The sequence below is a fragment of the Brassica oleracea genome, chromosome C3 (genome assembly GCF_000695525.1).
Source record: "Brassica oleracea var. oleracea cultivar TO1000 chromosome C3, BOL, whole genome shotgun sequence".
NCBI classification, from domain to species: Eukaryota; Viridiplantae; Streptophyta; class Magnoliopsida; order Brassicales; family Brassicaceae; genus Brassica; species Brassica oleracea.
The window spans coordinates 39,667,554-39,686,560 of NC_027750.1; the positions used below are offsets into that span (position 1 = coordinate 39,667,554).

General features: G+C 37.5%; 2 protein-coding genes across 2 annotated transcripts; both read left to right on the top strand.

Moving 5' to 3' along the window:
- Window positions 1–7,114: 7,114 nt before the first annotated feature.
- On the top strand, window positions 7,115–9,710 carry LOC106332912 (mitochondrial phosphate carrier protein 2, mitochondrial). The gene is made up of 5 exons (XM_013771399.1): window positions 7,115–7,473; window positions 8,311–8,716; window positions 8,905–9,119; window positions 9,209–9,333; window positions 9,426–9,710. The coding sequence occupies exons 1-5, from the start codon at window positions 7,177–7,179 to the stop codon at window positions 9,481–9,483; spliced, it is 1,101 nt and encodes a 366-aa protein (XP_013626853.1). The 5' UTR covers window positions 7,115–7,176; the 3' UTR covers window positions 9,484–9,710.
- A 4,373-nt stretch (window positions 9,711–14,083) lies between these two features.
- Window positions 14,084–15,467, top strand: LOC106330594 (zinc finger BED domain-containing protein RICESLEEPER 2-like). The gene is made up of 2 exons (XM_013769036.1): window positions 14,084–14,695; window positions 14,769–15,467. Exons 1-2 carry the CDS (start codon window positions 14,084–14,086, stop codon window positions 15,465–15,467), a joined length of 1,311 nt encoding a protein of 436 aa, XP_013624490.1.
- Window positions 15,468–19,007: the final 3,540 nt, after the last annotated feature.

Below are 19,007 nucleotides of genomic sequence, written 5' to 3' on the forward strand. Positions count from 1 at the left end.
TACCAGATGCACCTTCAAGTGCCAAATGTACCATATGCACTTCTCTGCGCCAGAAGTACCATCGCTCTCTTTGCCTCAGATGTCCTTTCGGACCGGATGTGTTGCTATGACGAACCAGACGCCCTTTAACGGCCAGATGCTTAACTAGAGCCAAACATTCTTCATCAGCCGGATGTCCCAACGGACTAAATGTCCCAACGGACCAGATGTCTCAACATACCAGACGCCCCAACGGGCCAGATGTCCCAACGGACCAGATATGTCCTTGCAGACCAGATGCCAAAACGGGCCAAATGTCCCAACGGACCAGATGCCCCAACGGGCTAGATGTCCCAACGGACCAGATATCCCAACGGGCCAGATGTCCCAACGGACCAGACACCCCAACGGGCCAGATGTCCTTGTGGACCAGATGCCCCAACGGGCCAGATACGCCAACGGGCCAGATGCCCCAACGGGCTAGATGCCCCAACGGATCAGAAGCCCCAACGGGCTAAACCATATACATGGTGAGATGAACATTTGCAGTGCACGAAATACTGATAGGTTCACCTGAAGACATCACGAACCTTGTCAACACCTCATTAATGTAGGCCTTTTGTGACAAAAACAAATCTTTGAAGATCTCCATCCCTAGAATCTTCTTTGATGCACCGAAGTCCTTCATCTCAACTTCAGAACTCAGAAGCTCCAGCTCCTCGATGTCACACTTCTCTTCAGCTATCAACATGTCATCCACGTAGAGTACCAAACAGATGAACGTCGCATCCTTAAACTTACTCACGTAAACAGACAAATCAAAAGGACTTCTGATGTAGCCCAACTTGATTATATAGCTGTTGAATCTCTTGTACCATCGTCTGAGAGACTGCTTAAATCCACAAAGTGACTTCCGAAGCGTACACACATAGTCATCCTTTCCAGGAACTCGACAACCATCTGACTGAGTCATGTATATCTCCTCTAGCTCTCCATGAAGAAACACTGTCTTCACATCAAATTGCTCAAGCTCCAAGTCCTGACGTGTTACCAGCGCTAGCAACACTCTGATAAAAGTATCTCTGACCACAGGTGAGAACATTTCATTGTAGTCTACTCCATCTCTCTGACTGAAACTTCTTGCAAAAACTCGAGCTTTATACTTAACTTCTTCTGCCGATGATGCTCCATCCTTAATCTTGAAGACCCACTTGTATGTAACATCCCTTCTCCCCGATGGTAATGTGACCAGATCCCATGTATGATTCTTCTGATGAGACTCCACGTCTCTCGTTGCAACATGTCGTTTCTCAGACTCGGGACTAGAAACAACTTCCATGTAAGTGGATGACACATCCACTTCTTCTGCAACCTGAAGTGCATAACACGCCATATCATCAAACTGATATCTCTCTGGTGGCCTGACATCAACCCTTCTTGGTCGATCTTTCACGATGCTACGCTCTGTAACATCAAGCGATTGAATCTTCGTAGACTCCAACTGAGCATCTTCTACACGCACATCTTGATTTTTTTTGTGTGCATGCACATCGATCACTTCATGATCATCTTGCAGCTCCACCTGTTTATCAGTGCTACCCTTTTCTGCTTCTGAACTGGACCCTGAGCTTCTAACCATAGATACTTCATCGAAGACACCATTCCTGCTTAGAACCATTCGGTTTTTTTATGGAGACCAGACCATGTATCCCTTGATTCCATCACCGTAGCCCATAAACACTCTTAAAAGTGAATATTCAGCAGATCAACCTGACCACACCTCAGAAGGTATCCTGCACTTGATGCATGTGTGGGAACCGAGATTTATCAAGTAGCAAGCCGTGTCAACTGGTTCAGCTCAAAACCGCTTCTCCAAACCAGCACTCGAGAACAAGCACATCGCCCCCTCTAGTATTATCTAGTTTATCAATTTTGCAACACCATCCGTCTGTGGTGTTACCATGTCTGTAAGATGCTTGGCAGATGTTGCATCCTTACAAAACTGTTTGAACTCTTCCGAGCAGAGTTCCAAACCAATATCAGAAAGAAGCAAATCTTGCTTCGACAGATGTTGCATCCCACGCTCACCCATATGTCCAAGCCTCATATGCCATAGCTTAGTCATATCTTCCTCTGGGATCTTTGGCGATGCAACATTTGCTGAACCGGTAACCGTTGTAACCTTCAGCAAATATAGAGTACCGTTCATGAATCCCTTCAGAAACACATCAGAACCCCTGTAGACATTCAAAACTCCATCACCACCCGAATATTTGAACCCTCTGTTGTCCAGAAGACTCACGGATATCAAATTCTTCATCATTGATGGAACATGCCTAACCTTGTTCAATGTGCAGAATCTACCATCATGTGTCCTGAGCTTGATTGAGCCAATCCCAGCAATCTTGCAGACAAAGTCGTTTGCCATCTTAATCTTGATGTTAAGTACCTCTGTATACTCTGAAAACCACTCTCTCATCGGTGTCATATGGTAGGATGCTCCCGTATCAAGAACTCACACATCAGAAGAGTGTGTGTGTCCGTTCACAACAAGAGAGATGTCGTCGTCAGACTTGGTTTCATCCTCGGCTACTGCAACAGACCCAAACTGCTGCTCCTTGATCTTGGGACAGTCTGACTTCCAATGTCCCTTCTCTTTGCAATAGCTGCAAATATCAGATGCTTTAGGATCCCTTGGAAACGACTTCCTATCTTTCGAAGTCCTTCTGTTCCCATGTCCTTTCACACCACTGACAAACAACCCCGATGCTTGATTGTCTATCCCTGAGCTGAATGCCTTATGGCGCAATTCCCGACTATGAAGCGCCAACCTAATTTCTTCCAGTTTCACTGTATATTTGCCAACGATGAACGATTGCACGAAGTTCTCGAAGGAGTTCGGTAGAGATACCAACAGGATTAGTGCTGCGTCTTCATCCTCCACCTTAACATCGATGTTATGCAGCTCCAGTAATATCAAATTTAGCTTGTCAAGATGGTCGCGAAGCTCAATACCTTCTTGCATACGCAAGGCAAAGAGGCGTTGTTTCAGAAGTAGCTTGTTCGTCAGAGATTTTGTCATGTATAAACTCTCCAACTTCTGCCACAAACTAGCAACCGTTTTCTCATCTGATACTTCGATGATAATCTCGTCTGCTAGACACAACAAAATTGTTGCTTCAGCAATGCCTGCAAATCAGCTGCTTCAGATTTCTTCTCTGACAATGGTCCCCAGATGCCTTGTTGCTTCAGCAATGCCTGCTTCTTGATCTGCCAAAGACTAAAGCTATTTCTCCCATCAAACTTGTCGATCTTCGCGATTATTCCAGACATCGTCTCACCAGATCACCAACCCCAAGCTCTGATACCAGTTTGTTGTGACGGACGTGAGAAGGAACATATGCGGAAACAGATGAATAAAAGCGATGTAACTACGACACAGATATTTAACGTGGTTCACCTCTAGGGCTACGTCAACGGGCAAAGAGAGATCTTATTATTGGAGGAGATATTGAGCTTACAAAGTGCAAGTTTAGGGTTACTTCGAATACAATATATATATAATAGCATCTCGCATCTAAAATCCTAGATTATACGGACTCATGGGCCTAAGCCCACGATCAGATGTAACATCCATAATAACTTGTGTAATGCTCTTGATGCAACCAAGGCGGTATGATATACGTGATGTAACATCCATATCCTAGATATAACATCCAGATTCAAGGCATATCAACAAGATTTAACAAGATTTATAGAATAATCACAATGCAATCATTAGAAAAGATTATATTTCACTTACTTCTTTATTTTTTAAGCTTTCTCATACCCACCTTTAGGTTCACGTGGAGATCTTATACATTTTTTCTTTTCCTAATATTACAAGACAATCAATAACTTAGCGTCTTCAAATTAATAAGGCCTTATGAAATTATATAAGATATTTACACTTCTTTGTCACCCAATTCCTTTTGGGCATTATGTCCATTTCCTACAAAATTATATGTTAATATGCCTTTACAAATACATTGTATTTAAAATATGAAAACTTTACAAATAACAAACCTTGGTTTTTGTGTCACTTTCAGTTTCATGTGACTTCTCAAGTTTCTATTACAAGTTAGAAGCATATGAATCTTCTGTTTCATTTTCAACACGATACAAATATATAAAATAGTTGATCTTCTCGGGTTTTTGACGAATGTTCAAAAGATCTTCGTGGTACTTCACTCTTCCTTCCAAAAACGATACCCTATAAGTAAGGAATTCACTTTTTTTTGCAGTTACATCATTGCCATGAGCATAATTCTCTTTATTCACTTCAGCATCAGCAACAACAATGTTGATACTTCCATAAACCAATCATTTCTCTTCATACGATATCCTCTTTTGCCAAGATCAAAAAATCTTCCAAATTGAGTGTCAACGTCTTCAACCAAGTTGATATGCAATTCGAGATTTCCAAAGATACTTTTGACAATTTTGTCCAATATTAGCATTATTAAACAATCGCAAAAGAAGAATGCGAAGATTAAAATAATTTTATAAAACCTTATAAACATTACCTTTTGGTTCCTATCAACATTGGTCACCTATTCCATATTTGGTGATTCCTATGCAACGCAAGCATAATGTAAACTTTTTTTTCATCATCTCCATCACCAAACAATGTGCCTAGTTTGATTGACATAAGATAATGCTCATAACTGAATATAAACCCAGAAATCCTGTATTGGTTTTTCTCCAACACTTCAGAGGTAATCTTCTTCATTTCTTCATGTAAAAAATCAAAGACCATTTTTTCAGGAATACTTGCAAAACTTTTAGAAATTTCTAGCTCTAAGAAGGTTCTCTACTGCTATATGAGTCACTAGATTATTGGCTATAAATATCTTTTTCACAAGAATTGTAGCCCTTAATCTCAATCTCTCATTAGCAGTAAAAGTTAAGTTGTTTTTTCTGAAGTAGATCAAGCAAGGTCTTCACAGAGTGATTCTTCTTCATTCATGAACAAATTAAAATAAAAAGAAAACCACGATCTGTAGCCAAACTATGGAGACCATTTAAGTCCTCCGTGAGTTTGAGCAGAGATCTGGCTTGGCGGTCAGCTATCAGAAAACAAGTTTCTTTGCATCAAGCCTCTCAACTCAAGAAGTGGAAACAATACAAGCGTCAACGGGAATGTCGTGTGGGATCTTACCTGTACGGTACTTGGGCGTCCCCCTTAACTCAAAGAAACTGAACTTAACCAACTGTGAGCCACTCATTCATCAGATCAAATCGAAGTTCTCTTCTTGGTCAGTGAAGTCACTTTCCTTCTCAGGCAGGCTTCTCCTCATCAAGACCGTGATTGCAGGGATAACTACTTTATGGTGCTCTGCCTTTATCCTGCCAAAAGCGTGTGTGAAGCGAATTAATTTCCTATGCAGTGTGTTCTTATGGAAGGGAAATACTGAGAGTCACAACTCTGCAAGAGTTTCATGGGAGACAGTGGTACTTACAAAGGATCAGGGAGGCTTGGGAATCAGAGACCTTCACACTTGGAATAAGGCGTGCTGCTTTAAACTGAATTGGATGCTGTTCTTCAGGGCAGGCTCGGTGTGGGTGGCTTGGTTTAAAGAAGTGATCCTCAAAGGCTCCATTCACATTTACTGGACTACTAAGCCAAGCAGTTCCTACTCTTGGCTGGCGAACAAGCTCCTCAAACTGAGACAAGAGGTCTTCCCCCTGATAAAATTGAGCCTAGAGAATGGAGAATCTGCGAGGTTTTGGTATGACAATTGGACTCCTTTTGGAAGCCTCTCCACGTTCTTAAGTAATTCCCCAACTAGGTTTGGCATCCCCTTAAAAGCTTCATTAGCATCGCTTTGCAGAAATGGAGTATGGCGGCTTCCCCCTGCAAGGACAGAAGAGCAAGTTCAACTTCACACTTACCTAACTACCATCGCTCTCACTCAACAAGATGACTACTATGAATGGGAGTTGGAAGGTAAAATCTCCCAATCTTTTAGTACGGGAGAAGTCTACACATACATTTGTGGTGACATTAGCGATGTAACTTGGGCAAAGACGGTTTGGTCTTCATATGAGATTCCACGGCACAGTTTCTTCGCTTGGTTGGTGATCCAAAATCGCTGCCCCACAAGAGATAGGCTGATTGGATGGGGGCTACAGGTTCCTCCACACTGTTTTCTCTGCAACTCTGCAATGGAGACTAGAAACCATCTCTACCACTCCTGTCCTTTCAGTTTCGATCTTTGGTCACTGGTTGCTTCTCGGTGTCGGATTACTCCAGCAAGAGACTGGGATACTACTGTTGCGCACATGATCGCGCTCCCCAGGAACAAGACAAGACGACCTCGGACTCTCCTCGCCCTCCTTGCTTGGAAATCAACCATGTACTGGACGTGGAACGAAAGGAATGCTTGTCTGCACACTAACGTGTTCCGATCAGTGGATGCAATCAATCTTTGCAATCATAGATCGGCAACTGAGAAACAAGATTCTAAGTTTCAGAGAAACAAACCATGTTCTATCCTCGGCGATGATGCAAGCATGGCTCTCTCCAGATTGATCTGACCACACCGCAATCCTCACCCTCCTCTCATCTCCACAAACCGTTTCCTCCTCAGCTTCGTGATTTCCGCTAGGAGAGACAAAGAACTGATCGTCTTCTATCAACTGGGTTAATGGGCTCTCTAATTTCTGTACTTTAATGGGTTCTGAGTAAGAAAAAGTTATATTATTATGAGTTTTAAGTGTGGGCTTGGCCCGGTTAACTAAAGCCGAAAGCTCGTAAACATTTTCATTCTTTTTTTAAGTTTTCAAATGTAAAAAACCTTAGATAGTGTTTTATTTCAATAACAGAGCGTAAAGACCAACAAAGAGAAACCAACAAAAGTCACTAAGAAGTCGTATTTAAATCATACTAGTATTAGGAAATGTCATATTATTAAGCTGCAAATAAAATATTCAGTAGCGCAAATCCAAATCCTTGTTGACACGCAAAGAGTCGTGACAAGCCAGTATTTGAATGTTTTGTGACGTCAGTCAAATATGACATACTATAACGAAGCTATCAGCACCTATAAATTCAACCTGAGATCTTCTCGCCTTCCACAACAAAATCACATTTCTTTCCAAAAAAAGAAAAGTCATAACCAACACAAGTCAATCTATTTTTCTCTTCCTCCGCAAATGTCGGACTCGAGCAGATCGTTGATCCCGAGCTTCCTCTACTCTTCGGATCATCGTCTGTTTCAGTTGCATGAACCAGCGACGAACATGACGCAACACAAAGCACAGCCGTTGAGGTCTCTGAAGACTTCTTCAGTCTCATCGAACGGTCAAAGTTTTGCGATTCCCGCTCCGAATGAGAAAGTAGAATTGTACTCTCCGGCGTATTTCACGGCGTGTACGTTCGGTGGGATGCTGAGCTGCGGCGTCACCCACACGGCCGTTACGCCACTCGATGTCCTGAAATGTAATATGCAGGTGAAGTTTCTAAACTAAAACTGTATTGTTCTTCTTTTAGCAGAACTGATTCTTCGTATTAACATTTTCGAACCTTATTCGAAAGCTATGTACGTGGTGGGTAAATATTTAGCGAAATAAACATTAATTCAAGAGTTATTAAGCGAAAATTAACTGCAAAATAACGATTTTTGTTAATTCTATTTTTGTTAATTCTATCAATATAATTAAATGGTGTTCATTCAAAAATATTAAGGTTCAACTAGAATCTTATGCAATTGTCAAAAAAAAAAACTAGTAGAATCTTATAACATGGGCATAATTTTAATTATATGACAAATTATAATAATATTAAATATGTGAGATATCCGTGGTGGGTAAATATTTAGCGAAATAAACATTAATTCAAGAGTTATTAAGCGAAAATTAACTGCAAAATAACGATTTTTGTGGTTGAACTAGAATCTTATGCAATTGTCAAAAAAAAAAAAAAACTAGAATCTTATAACATGGGCATAATTTCAATTATATGACAAATTATAATAATATTAAATATGTGAGATATCCGTATGTTTACTAATCTGAATATACATCTAGTTTGACTGTTTCTCCTCTCCATCTAGTTATTCCTACTTTTATTTATATTATCATTTCATGCTACTTTACACGTAGTGTCAACTTTTGAGTTTCTTGTTTTACACGGCACTGAATGTTCAACTGCGTCGGAGGCTTTTCAATCTTTGCACGATTTTGATGTTCAATCATAGAGAATCTGAGCTAAAGCTAATATAGCAAACACAAATAACAACTCTCCACGAATTTAAAGAAAACTCCCTAATTGTTTTATATTTTGATCAGATTGATCCATCCAAGTACAAGAACATAACTTCTGCTTTCAAGACAACAATCAAAGAGCAAGGGCTCAAGGGTTTCACCAGAGGCTGGTCACCAACTCTTATAGGGTACAGTGCTCAGGGAGCTTTTAAATACGGTCTATATGAGTACGCCAAAAAATACTACTCAGACATTGTTGGACCAGAAAACGCAGCCAAATACAAGACCCTCATTTACCTAGCTGGCTCTGCCTCTGCGGAGATCGTCGCAGATGTGGCTCTCTGTCCAATGGAAGCTGTCAAAGTCAGGGTCCAGACTCAGCCTGGCTTCGCCCGCGGTTTATCTGATGGTCTACCAAAGATCATTAGATCAGAAGGCGTTCGAGGGTTGTTCAAAGGGCTTGTTCCTCTATGGGGACGCCAGATTCCATGTAAGTCCTTATACAGTTATACTAAAGACAATCTTGTATAGAACCTTTTTAACAATTTGGAGACTATATTTATAAATTATTTTTTATAATTTTGGGGCAAAACTAATGCTTCACTGTGTTGTGTTCAGAATCGGCTCTATTCACAAAATAAAAGTATCATAGGTAAACAAATTTAGAGGTTTTTGCAGATACCATGATGAAATTTGCTACTTTTGAGAACACTGTGGAGCTCATATACAAGAAAGTGATTCCTACCCCAAAGGAAGAGTGCTCAGAGCCAGTTCAGCTAGGAGTTAGCTTCGCCGGTGGATACATTGCAGGAATTTTCTGCGCTGTTATCTCACATCCTGCAGATAACTTGGTCTCTTTCCTCAATAACTCTAAAGGAGCAACTGTTAGTGATGTAAGTGAAACTACATGCAAATCAGAGTGCTGTTCATTGATACATATGCGCTGCTCTGACTTGTTTTTGATTTCTTTCTTGTGCTACAGGCAGTAAAGAGGCTAGGGTTATTGGGTATGTTTACTCGTGGACTTCCTCTTCGCATTTTCATGATAGGAACACTTACTGGAGCTCAATGGGTTATCTATGATGCTGTCAAAGTTTTAGCTGGATTGTAAGTTATACTCCCCTTCCCTTAGGCATATTTTCATCAATACTCAAATATTTAAGAAAAAACATCTACTTAAAATTTTCTCATTTTCTTAGGCCAACCACTGGTGGTGCTTCTCCAGCTACTGCGCTTGCTCCAGCTGTAAGTGCATAAGGTTACAAAGACATTCCTTGCAGAGCCAGACACGTTAAAGCAATAAAAGGGAAACAAAACTCCCAATTGGTATCCTTATTTTTTCCTATTGCCTTGTAACCAAAAGTCTGTTCCCTACAACTAGTTGTTCTGCTTGTGCACTTTAAATGGATTTTATTGTTAGAATATTTTTTGTTTTGCTTGGGTGGACACTATAAGAGCGAAAAAACTCTGTAATCATAATACGTAATAATCAATTTTTGTTCTCTCTTCATTTTTGTTTGCTTTAAATCTTCACAACCTACATGGCTACATACATATGTTCGAGCATCTATTTTAGAGTTTATTTTCAAAATAAGTCTCCTAAGCTCCATTCATGTTTTTTATATCGTAGGGTCGGTTCAGTTAAGACAGAATTAGAATCTAATTAACTTCAATTTGATTGATTTCAGTTTTAAGTATTTGAGATATTCAATAAAAATTAAATATAAAATTGATTATTTAAGATATTTATTTAGTTTTGGACTATTTATTTTAGAAGCTAATTTGGATTTTTGGATCAATTTTAAAAAAATACTTTTTGGTTTTTAGTTTGAGAAATGACCATAGATAGTCTTAAATCAAGTTTTCTTCCAAATATAAACTCCAAGCCCCAATTTGACAGAATGTTTCATTTAATGATAGTAAATTACCAGGTTACCCTCAATTTTAATTTAACCTAAATTATTAAATAATAAAAAAACATTTTGAAAATTTTCGTAAGTTTTACCATCGTCTCCCACGAAGCTGTGCCGTCGTCTTCCTATCGCCGTCCGTCGTGTCTGTCTCGCTTCCGTATTGTCGTCCGTCGTATGCGCCTCCGCATCGTCCTCGATCCGTCGTCGTCTACGCCCTTGCATAGTCTTCGATCTGTCATCGTATGCGCCTCTGCATCGTCCTCGATCTGTCGTCGTCTTTGTATCTCATTATCTCGTATCACCTATCTGATCAAGATATCATCATTTCATGTTCATTATAAATTGATGATATGTTGTTGCGATTGGCTTTTCTAGTTGTTTTGAAACTTAAGATTGGATTGTCGTCATCTTCACCTTTTAGACTCACAAGTTTACTTAAATGTCTCTACGATTGGATTTTATAGTTGTTTTGAAATTTAAGATTGAACCGTCGTCATCTTCACCTTCTAGACTCACAAGTTTACGTAAATGTCTTTGTAATTGGATTTTCTAGTTGTTTTGAAACTTAAGATTGGATTGTCGTCATCTTCACCTTCTATACTCACAAGTTTACTTAAATGTTTTTGTGGTTGGTCTTTTTGAGATTTGCTTGTGATTTTTTAACAAATTTTTGAACTATGACTGAAGTTTTTTGTATTTGTGGACAATGGAGCTCAAAAGAATCTCTCCAGTGGGAGTTTAATGTTGATAAGAATAGAAATGCATCTTTTATTTACATAGAAGAAGATATTCGGTATGAAGATTTGTTGAAGATGGCCTCCAAAGATTTTAGTTTTAAAGAGGAAGAAATAAGTTTGAGTTATAGGATTTCGTTAGACTTGAAAAGTATTATTAAAGTTTTCCCCCAATCTCCATAGGAAATACTCGTCAGCTTGGAAGTTTCATCGGCAAGATTAGAGCATTTGATGGAATATGTCGGTTGTGTGTTAAGGTTTGTTGTTTTGTTTCAACTAAATTATTCAAGAAAGCTATCCTATTTATGTACTAAACCTTCCAAAACAACTTGACTTTTGCAGGTTATTACTAATTCAGCTAGCTGTACCACGTAAACTACTGATACATTTGCTTCTCATATTCCTTTGAATGATATTCCAGTTTTTGGTTCTACTGTGCAGAGAGAAAAACAAGTACATTGTTTCTATTTTTTTTTTTTTGTGTGTTTGTATGATTTTCTTTTTTTCTTAGACTATTCATGATAGGCTTCCTGATCATGTACTAAACTTTCCAAACAAATTGAATCATGCAGGTTATTACTGATTCAGCTAGATGTAACAAGTAAACTATTGATACAATTGCTTCTCCTGCTCCTTTGAATGCTATTCCATTTTTTGGCTCTACTGTGCAGAGAGAAAAACATGTAATATCGTTTATAATTTCTTTTTTTTTTGTTTGTGTTTGTATGATTTTCTTCTTTTTTAGATTATTCAGGATAAGCTTCCTGATCATGTACTAAACCTTTTAAACAAATTGAATCCTGCAGGTTATTAGTGATTCAACTAGCTGTAACAAACAAACTACTGATATATTTGCTTCTCCTGCTATATGATGAAGTTTCCTATTCATATGTGTTCTATTCTTTTTCATTTCAATGGTTTGTTGATAATTTACATTTTTATTGATCATTTTCTGGATGTTGTTTATTTAATGGTTACGTGATATGTACCGGCCACATATATATTTGCTTTTGGAAGCCTATCCTGAATAAGTTAGATGCTTTCTAACTTATGTAATATACAATTTAGGTTTAAATGCATTTTTCTCCAAAATTTCAAATCACAATTTGAAATTTCCCAAATATGCAGATATCAGTTCTTAGTTTTTGATATGATTTCATTTTTTTAGTTTAAACTTCTTTGTTAAAAAGAAACACAGTAATAGACAACACAACTATTCTGGAAACCCATCCAGTAATTCTAAAGTTCTTTCCAACGTTTATAATATAAAATTTACGGTTAAAATACATTTTTGTTTCAGCTTCTACCAGATGATTCTCTTACGAAACTGGAACGAATGCCTCATCCAGCGTTCGATTCTCTTTGGAATCGGATCACTGTTTATTTTTTTAATTGAATAAAAATCAATGGATTATATTCATTTACTTACATCAACAAACAATTGAAACACACTCGGCCTAGTGGCAATACTTTATTCTTCTTTTCCCCAGAGATCTCGTGTTCGAATCCGGGTAGATGTATATTAGCTCTTTTTTCTCCAAAATTCCAAATCACAATTTGAAATTTCCCAAATATGCAGATGTCAATCCTTAGTTTTTTATCTCATTTCATTTTTTAGGTTAAACTTTTTTGCTAGAAAGAAACACACTTATATTCTACTAGGCCTGGGATTCCGAACCGAACCGAACGGTCCGAACCGAACCGAGAAATACAAAATTCGGTTATTGGGAGGAAGAAACCGATTGGCACAAGTTTAAATTATGTTCGGTTATTGCATCGGTTCGGTTCGGTTCGCTAATTCCGAATGGTTAACCGAAAATAAACCTACTATATAACCCTAACATAATTTTCTTCTAACTTAAACGGCTAAACCTAATTACTTAACCTAATCGTCTTTCTCTTCTCTCAAACCCGAGCCTCTTCTTCTTCATCAGATCCTCAATCATGCTCATCTTCTTCATCTGATTCTTCCATCTTTGTGACACGAGGTAAGATCTTCCTTTTCCTTCTCTTATTTTGTGTCAAATTCAGGTTGTTGTTTGGGTTTGAAATCGATTTGGATATTAGGGTTTGTGTGAAAATTGATTAGGGATTTTTTGATTTGGTTCTTATAATGGGGTATAAAATTTAAACTTAAACTTTAAGAGGTTGATTGTTTCTAGTTTTTAGAATAGTTTTTGGTTTTTGTTTTTCCAAAAACCAATTTTCACCCAATCAAGCTTTTTTAAAAAAATAGTTTCCCTAAAATCTAGGGAACCTAGTTTTTTAAATAACTGTCAATTTCTAAACAAAAACCAAAAACCAGTTTTTCCTAGTTTTCTTGCCAAAAACCTTTTTTTACATTTATGCATTATTACAAATTGACTTACGTAAGGCATTTTGGTACTATGGAAAAAACGTAAGACACTTTACCTAAGGCATTTTTGATTGCTAATAATAATTCATGAGCACATCTATATAATACTTAAGGCACACGTAAGGCATATTACATATTCTTATTATAACACAGTTTAGTTTTAATAAAATTATAACAATATTTGAATAATATTTTATGAAATAATAAACTGATGGTTACATTTTTTTAATATAGTAAATTACATCTATGCTAATTATAAAAAAGCTTTATTGTAATAAAAATATTATAATATTTGAATGTTATTTTTATCTAATAATAAACTGATGTAAAATAAATAACTCCTATACATATAAATAAAATATAGTTTTTATTCGAAGTTAGTCATCACAAAACAAAAATATTGTTGATACATATAAGCTATATTTCCTTTTTTTGTTTTACTTAGTATTACCTAGGACTAGGACTAGTATATTTTCTTTCTTTTACTCTTAATAATATTTTCATTTTATTATTTTTAAAAGCAAAAATCAAAAACCAAAAACTAAAATCTAAAATCACCATTCAAGTTTTTCAAAAAACTAAAATCTACTGCAAAATCAAAAACCAAAAACTAAAAACCAAAAGCTAAAAACCAAAAACTAAAAACCAAAAACCAAAAACCAAAATCTAAAAAACCAATAAAACAATCATCACCTAAACGTTTTGTGTTTATCGATTCTTATGATGGGGTTTCTTGTGGGTCTTAGTCTATATTCTAACTGCAATTTGTTCATCTTATTAGTGTCTTTGGATGAGTTGATTACTGTCTTACTTTCTTTGTTATGAACTTGTATCAGTAACATTTTATTTTCCAGATGTCAGGTTGTGAAGACAATGATGAGATACTTGGAGATGCAGCTTGTGGAAAGAAAAGATCAGCCACTGAGATATCGAGCACTGACCTTCCTCCGTTACCAAAGAAGAGGCAAGCTCATAGGGCATTGGTGTGGCAACACTTCATTCAAAAGGAAGATAACTGGAGCCTCTGCAACTGTCGGTACTGTGGTCAGGAGATCGGATGCGATACTAAAAAGAGTGTAACTAGCGCAATGAAGAATCATATTAACCGGTGTAAGTTGTTCCAAACTTTTGAGGCAAGTGGTGGTCAGGAGGGTTTAGGAACTGATAGTGGTGGTGTAGTTACTGCGGTGAAGTATGATGCTGGATTGTTTAGGAGATCTGTGAATGAGATGATTGTGCTGAATGAGCTGCCGTTTTCTTTTGTGGAGTCAGAGGGGTTTAGGAGGTTATGTCACAATGTATTGCCCATGTATACGGTTCACTGCAGAAAAACAGCAACAGAAGATATATTTGGCATGTTTATGAAGGAGAAAGCGAGTTTGAAGCACTTATTTTGCTTTGAGCAGAACAGAGTCTCCTTAACCACTGACATTTGGACCACTCCTACAACATCCTACAGCTACATGGTAGTCACAGCGCACTGGATAGACAGAAATTGGGATATGCAGAAGAGGATCATCAGCTTTAAACCTGTCACAGATCACAAAGACCATTGCTGAGCATCTGAGTCAATGTCTAGTGGATTGGGGAATTGTGAAGGTGTTCACAGTGACAGTGGACAATGCTAAAGGAAATGACAAGGCATTGCGTCTGTTCACTGAAGCTTGTAGAGAACTAGGACCTAATGCGCTAATCAAGGATGGTACATTGCTACACATGCGTTGTTGTGCGCATGTACTGAACTTGATTGTCATGGATGGTCTAGCTGAGGTGAAAGAGAGTGTAATGGCTATTAGGAATGCTGTCAAGTACGTTAGATCATCTGGTACACGGCTTCAGTCCTTTCAGCTGAGGGTTCTTAATGGAAAGGTTAGTAGAGGGAGCTTGTCTCTGGATTGTGTCACACGCTGGAACTCTACATATCTTATGTTGTCGGCTGCATTGGAATTCCGAGTTGCATTTGGGAAGCTATTGGCCGAAGACATGTTGTACAATGAGTACTTCAAGGAGTCTGAAGAGAATGGACAGAAAAGGATTGGGCCTCCAACTTCTCAGGGATGGGATGAAGTGCATAGGTTAGTCAAGTTTCTTAAACTCTTTTTCGGAAGCACTTTGGCATTTAAAGCATCAAAGTCAGTGACCTCCACTAGTTGTTACAATGAAATTGTGATCATTGAGAGGAACTTGATAGCTTTGAGAAACAACAGAGATGATCTTCTACGGATTCAAGCAACATAAATGAGGACCAAGTTTGAGAAGTATTGGGATGGGCTCATTAATATGAATCCGCTTGTCATCATTGCTAGTGTCTTCGATCCTAGAAACAAGATGCAATTTGCATCTATTTGTTTCGACAAGCTTTATGGTAAGGACAGTGTGGAAAGTGCTCATCTCAGAACCCCCATTAGGACATTGATGAAACAGTTGTATGAGGAGTATGTTGTGAAGATAAGTCCACCATCTCAAGGTGATAGTGCAGGAAACATGAGTAAGAATGCGAAAACAGTGCTTGTTTGAGATGTCTGATGACGATGAGGAGTATGAAGGGAGAGATTCTTTGTATTCTGAGATGGTTTCAGAAGCTGCAAATGAAGAGGCTAGTAGTGAGCTTGACATATACCTGATGGAAATGCCTGTTCCTAGAAGTTCAAAAAAATGGGATTTGACTACAATGTTCTATCATGGTGGAAGCGTAGTTCTGTCAAGTTTCCAATATTATCAGAACTGGCGAAGGATGTGCTTGCTATTCAGGTCTCTTTGGTTGCTTCAGAGTCGGCTTTCAGTACAAGTGGTCAGATTTTGGATCCTTTCCGTAGCTGCCTTACACCATATATGATTGAAGCACTTGTGTGTACACAACAGTGGCTTTGAAATAGCATCAGTGCAGAAAAGCTTGCAAGCTTGACTCTGATGTTTGAAGAACTAGACTTCGATGAGTCTTTAGGTAATCGTTTGGGCATTTTACTCTTCATACTTATTTCTCATGTTTTCAGTTTGGCATTTGAATCTCTTTCTCATTATGCAGAGACTCTAACAATACCAGAAGAATTGATCAATTAGAGGTAAATTATCTCACTTTGCTGTTTTGGAGTCTTTGGTGGCTTGGTGTATGTTTTAACCATTTTTTTCACTTCTATAATTTGCAGGTTGCAGTTCGAGACTGAGGAGATGATGGTGTTTTGTTTTTGGTCTGGAATTTTTCAATCTGTTTTAGAACCATATGTGTCTATGAATCTATGCCTCTTTGTATGTGTGCAAAGAGTTGTAGATTCAAAATGATTGATCTTTTGTTTATGTTGTTGATTGAAAAAGGATGAACATTATATGTTTCTTTTGCTATTTATTTGTCAACGTGCTAATGTTTTATGAAGTTTCATGTCTAAACCGAGAATTAGGCATATCCGAAACTAACCGAAAAACCGAAAGTAACTGAAAATAACCGATTATTTTTGGATATTCAGTTAAAAATCCAAATTCGGATATTTTCGGTTTGAAAAACCAAAAACCGATAAAAGCGATTTCCGAACCGAACCGAACCGAACCGAACCGAATTCAGTTTCTGTTAGTTTCGACAAAATATCCAAATTCCGAACAATCCGAAAAACTGAATTAACCGACCCGAACCGAACCAACTCTCCGAAATCCCAGGGCTATATTCTACTATTCTGGAAACCCATCCAGAAATTCCAAAGTTCTTTCCAACGTTTATAATATAAAATTTATGGTTAACAAAGAGAAAAAGGAAACGAGGAGCATTACAAGTCGATTCTCCGCTTGGTCAAGGAACAAACGCAATCTGAATCTGAATGGAATGAGGCTTCGAGCAAAGTAAAATCTATTTCTTCGCAAATTGATTTGCTTGATGTCATTATCACGGCTCAAAACTTTGAATTTGTTGCTGAGTTGGAAAAACTAACAGCAGAGCACATTGAAGTCGAATGAAACTTGGCTAATGTCAAGGTTAAAGTAATTGACTGGCCAAAGTTTGGGGAAAGTTGGATGGATGATTAATCTGATGTTATCAACTTCCCTCTTATGTTTTAAGACTAATATTGATGTATTATGAAACCCACATCTTGTTTTATGGTCACTTTTTCCTTAATGGAATCAGAACATTTTTTAATTTTTGTATCAATCAGTAAGAGAATTTCTTATATTAATTTTAAAAGCTTACTCATTTTGAGATATAACACCTTGGCTTAGTGGTCTTGTATCTTGGTAATCTCATTTTTATATTCGATTTTCGGAAACCCATCCTGAATAGCACAAATGGTATCCTAGATAAGATATATTTATCTTTGTGAATAAATAAGTTCACATTTCTTTACAAAATGAATATCCACCATAGCCTAGCAGCTAACCCTCTACTCTTATACAACTCGTATCGCACATTAAACCTGCCTTTGATTCCCTTTGGAAACAAAACCATTTTTCTGTTTTTAATTAAAATATAAATATGTTGTTTATATTGATTTAATTATAACATTTGACAAGTATAACACTGTTGGCATAGCGGTTGCCTATGCTGCATGGAATCGGAAGCGGAGACGCGGAAGCGGAAGTGTAGAAGCGAAAATTTTAAAATATTTAGGAAGCGGGTACGTATTGGAAGCGTTTATATATATATATATATATATAATATTGAAGCACTTAATAAAATAAAAATAATAAAAATAAAAACCCAACACATAATTTAAATAATGAAGTTCAACATAAAAGTTAACAAAAAAAAACTCAACATAACATAAAAAAAAATTCAAGCTTTAAGTCAAATATCGAACTCATCATTGTTCTCATTTTCCCCATCTCCACCAAACAAAACAGCTTCCAATTCTGGTTCATCAAGAGAAAGATCTTCAAACTCAAGTCTTCCCAAATTAATCTCATCCAGCGAATCAAATTGATCACCTCCTACATCCCACATACAGCTAGGGCCTTCTTTATAAGAAGAGCTCCTTCTTGATAGAAGAAGGAGGTTAGTATGCACAAATACTAAATCTTCCGCTCTTTGGAGAACAATCTTGTTTCTTATAGCAGAATGAATGAACTTGTATGTACTCCAATTCCTTTCGCAGCATGAGGATGAAAATGGTTGTCCAAGTAACTTGAATGCTAAGATTTGAAGTTTTGGTGCCGAAGATCCATGAACTGCCCACCATCTCAAAGGTTCTAAGATAAACCTATCATGAATCACATCAACACTACCAAAGTCCTCCATGCATAAAGAGAAGTTAGAATATTCAACGTTAACCTCTCTCCTTTCATCTTGATTTGGAAAATACTTCATGATGCAATTTTTTCTTTCTCTAGTAACCTCCAAATCTTGATGTGGAGCTTTTCTACTGTCTTCTTCTACAAGCCACTCTGAACTATAGTACCTGCATCCAACAAATATATATAACAATTAAAATCTTACTGATCAAAAACCAATTTTACCATTTTATAAGTTGATAAGAAAAACAGAATAAAAACAGATTTATAAACTTACTTGGGGTTTAGAGAATGTGCCATACAATGAAGAGGAGTATTACTCTTACTCCAACGAGAAGTCAAAATCGAGTGCACCGCAGTCCAAAAGACGGAATCTTCATTAAGTTGTTTCCTTTCTTTTTTGAAGATTGCTCTCTTGACATTCTGAATCATACTTTCCTACCATTCATAAACCAGATGAAGAGAAGGTTTATCAGTATCAATAGCTCTAATCACGCTATAGATGGGCAAAGTGAAAGATAAAGCATATTCAAGCTCCTCCCAAAACAACTCATCTAATATCTTTTT

Excerpts from the sequence above, each read along its gene's own strand:
- LOC106332912 (XM_013771399.1), top strand. The coding sequence starts at position 7,177 with ATGTCGGACTCGAGCAGATCGTTGATCCCGAGCTTCCTCTACTCTTCG. Across the intron at positions 7,474-8,310 it reads TCCTGAAATGTAATATGCAG|ATTGATCCATCCAAGTACAA; the intron begins GTGAAGTTTCTA and ends TATTTTGATCAG. Across the intron at positions 9,120-9,208 it reads AAGGAGCAACTGTTAGTGAT|GCAGTAAAGAGGCTAGGGTT; the intron begins GTAAGTGAAACT and ends CTTGTGCTACAG.
- LOC106330594 (XM_013769036.1), top strand. The coding sequence starts at position 14,084 with ATGTCAGGTTGTGAAGACAATGATGAGATACTTGGAGATGCAGCTTGT. Across the intron at positions 14,696-14,768 it reads CAACATCCTACAGCTACATG|ATCACAAAGACCATTGCTGA; the intron begins GTAGTCACAGCG and ends AACCTGTCACAG.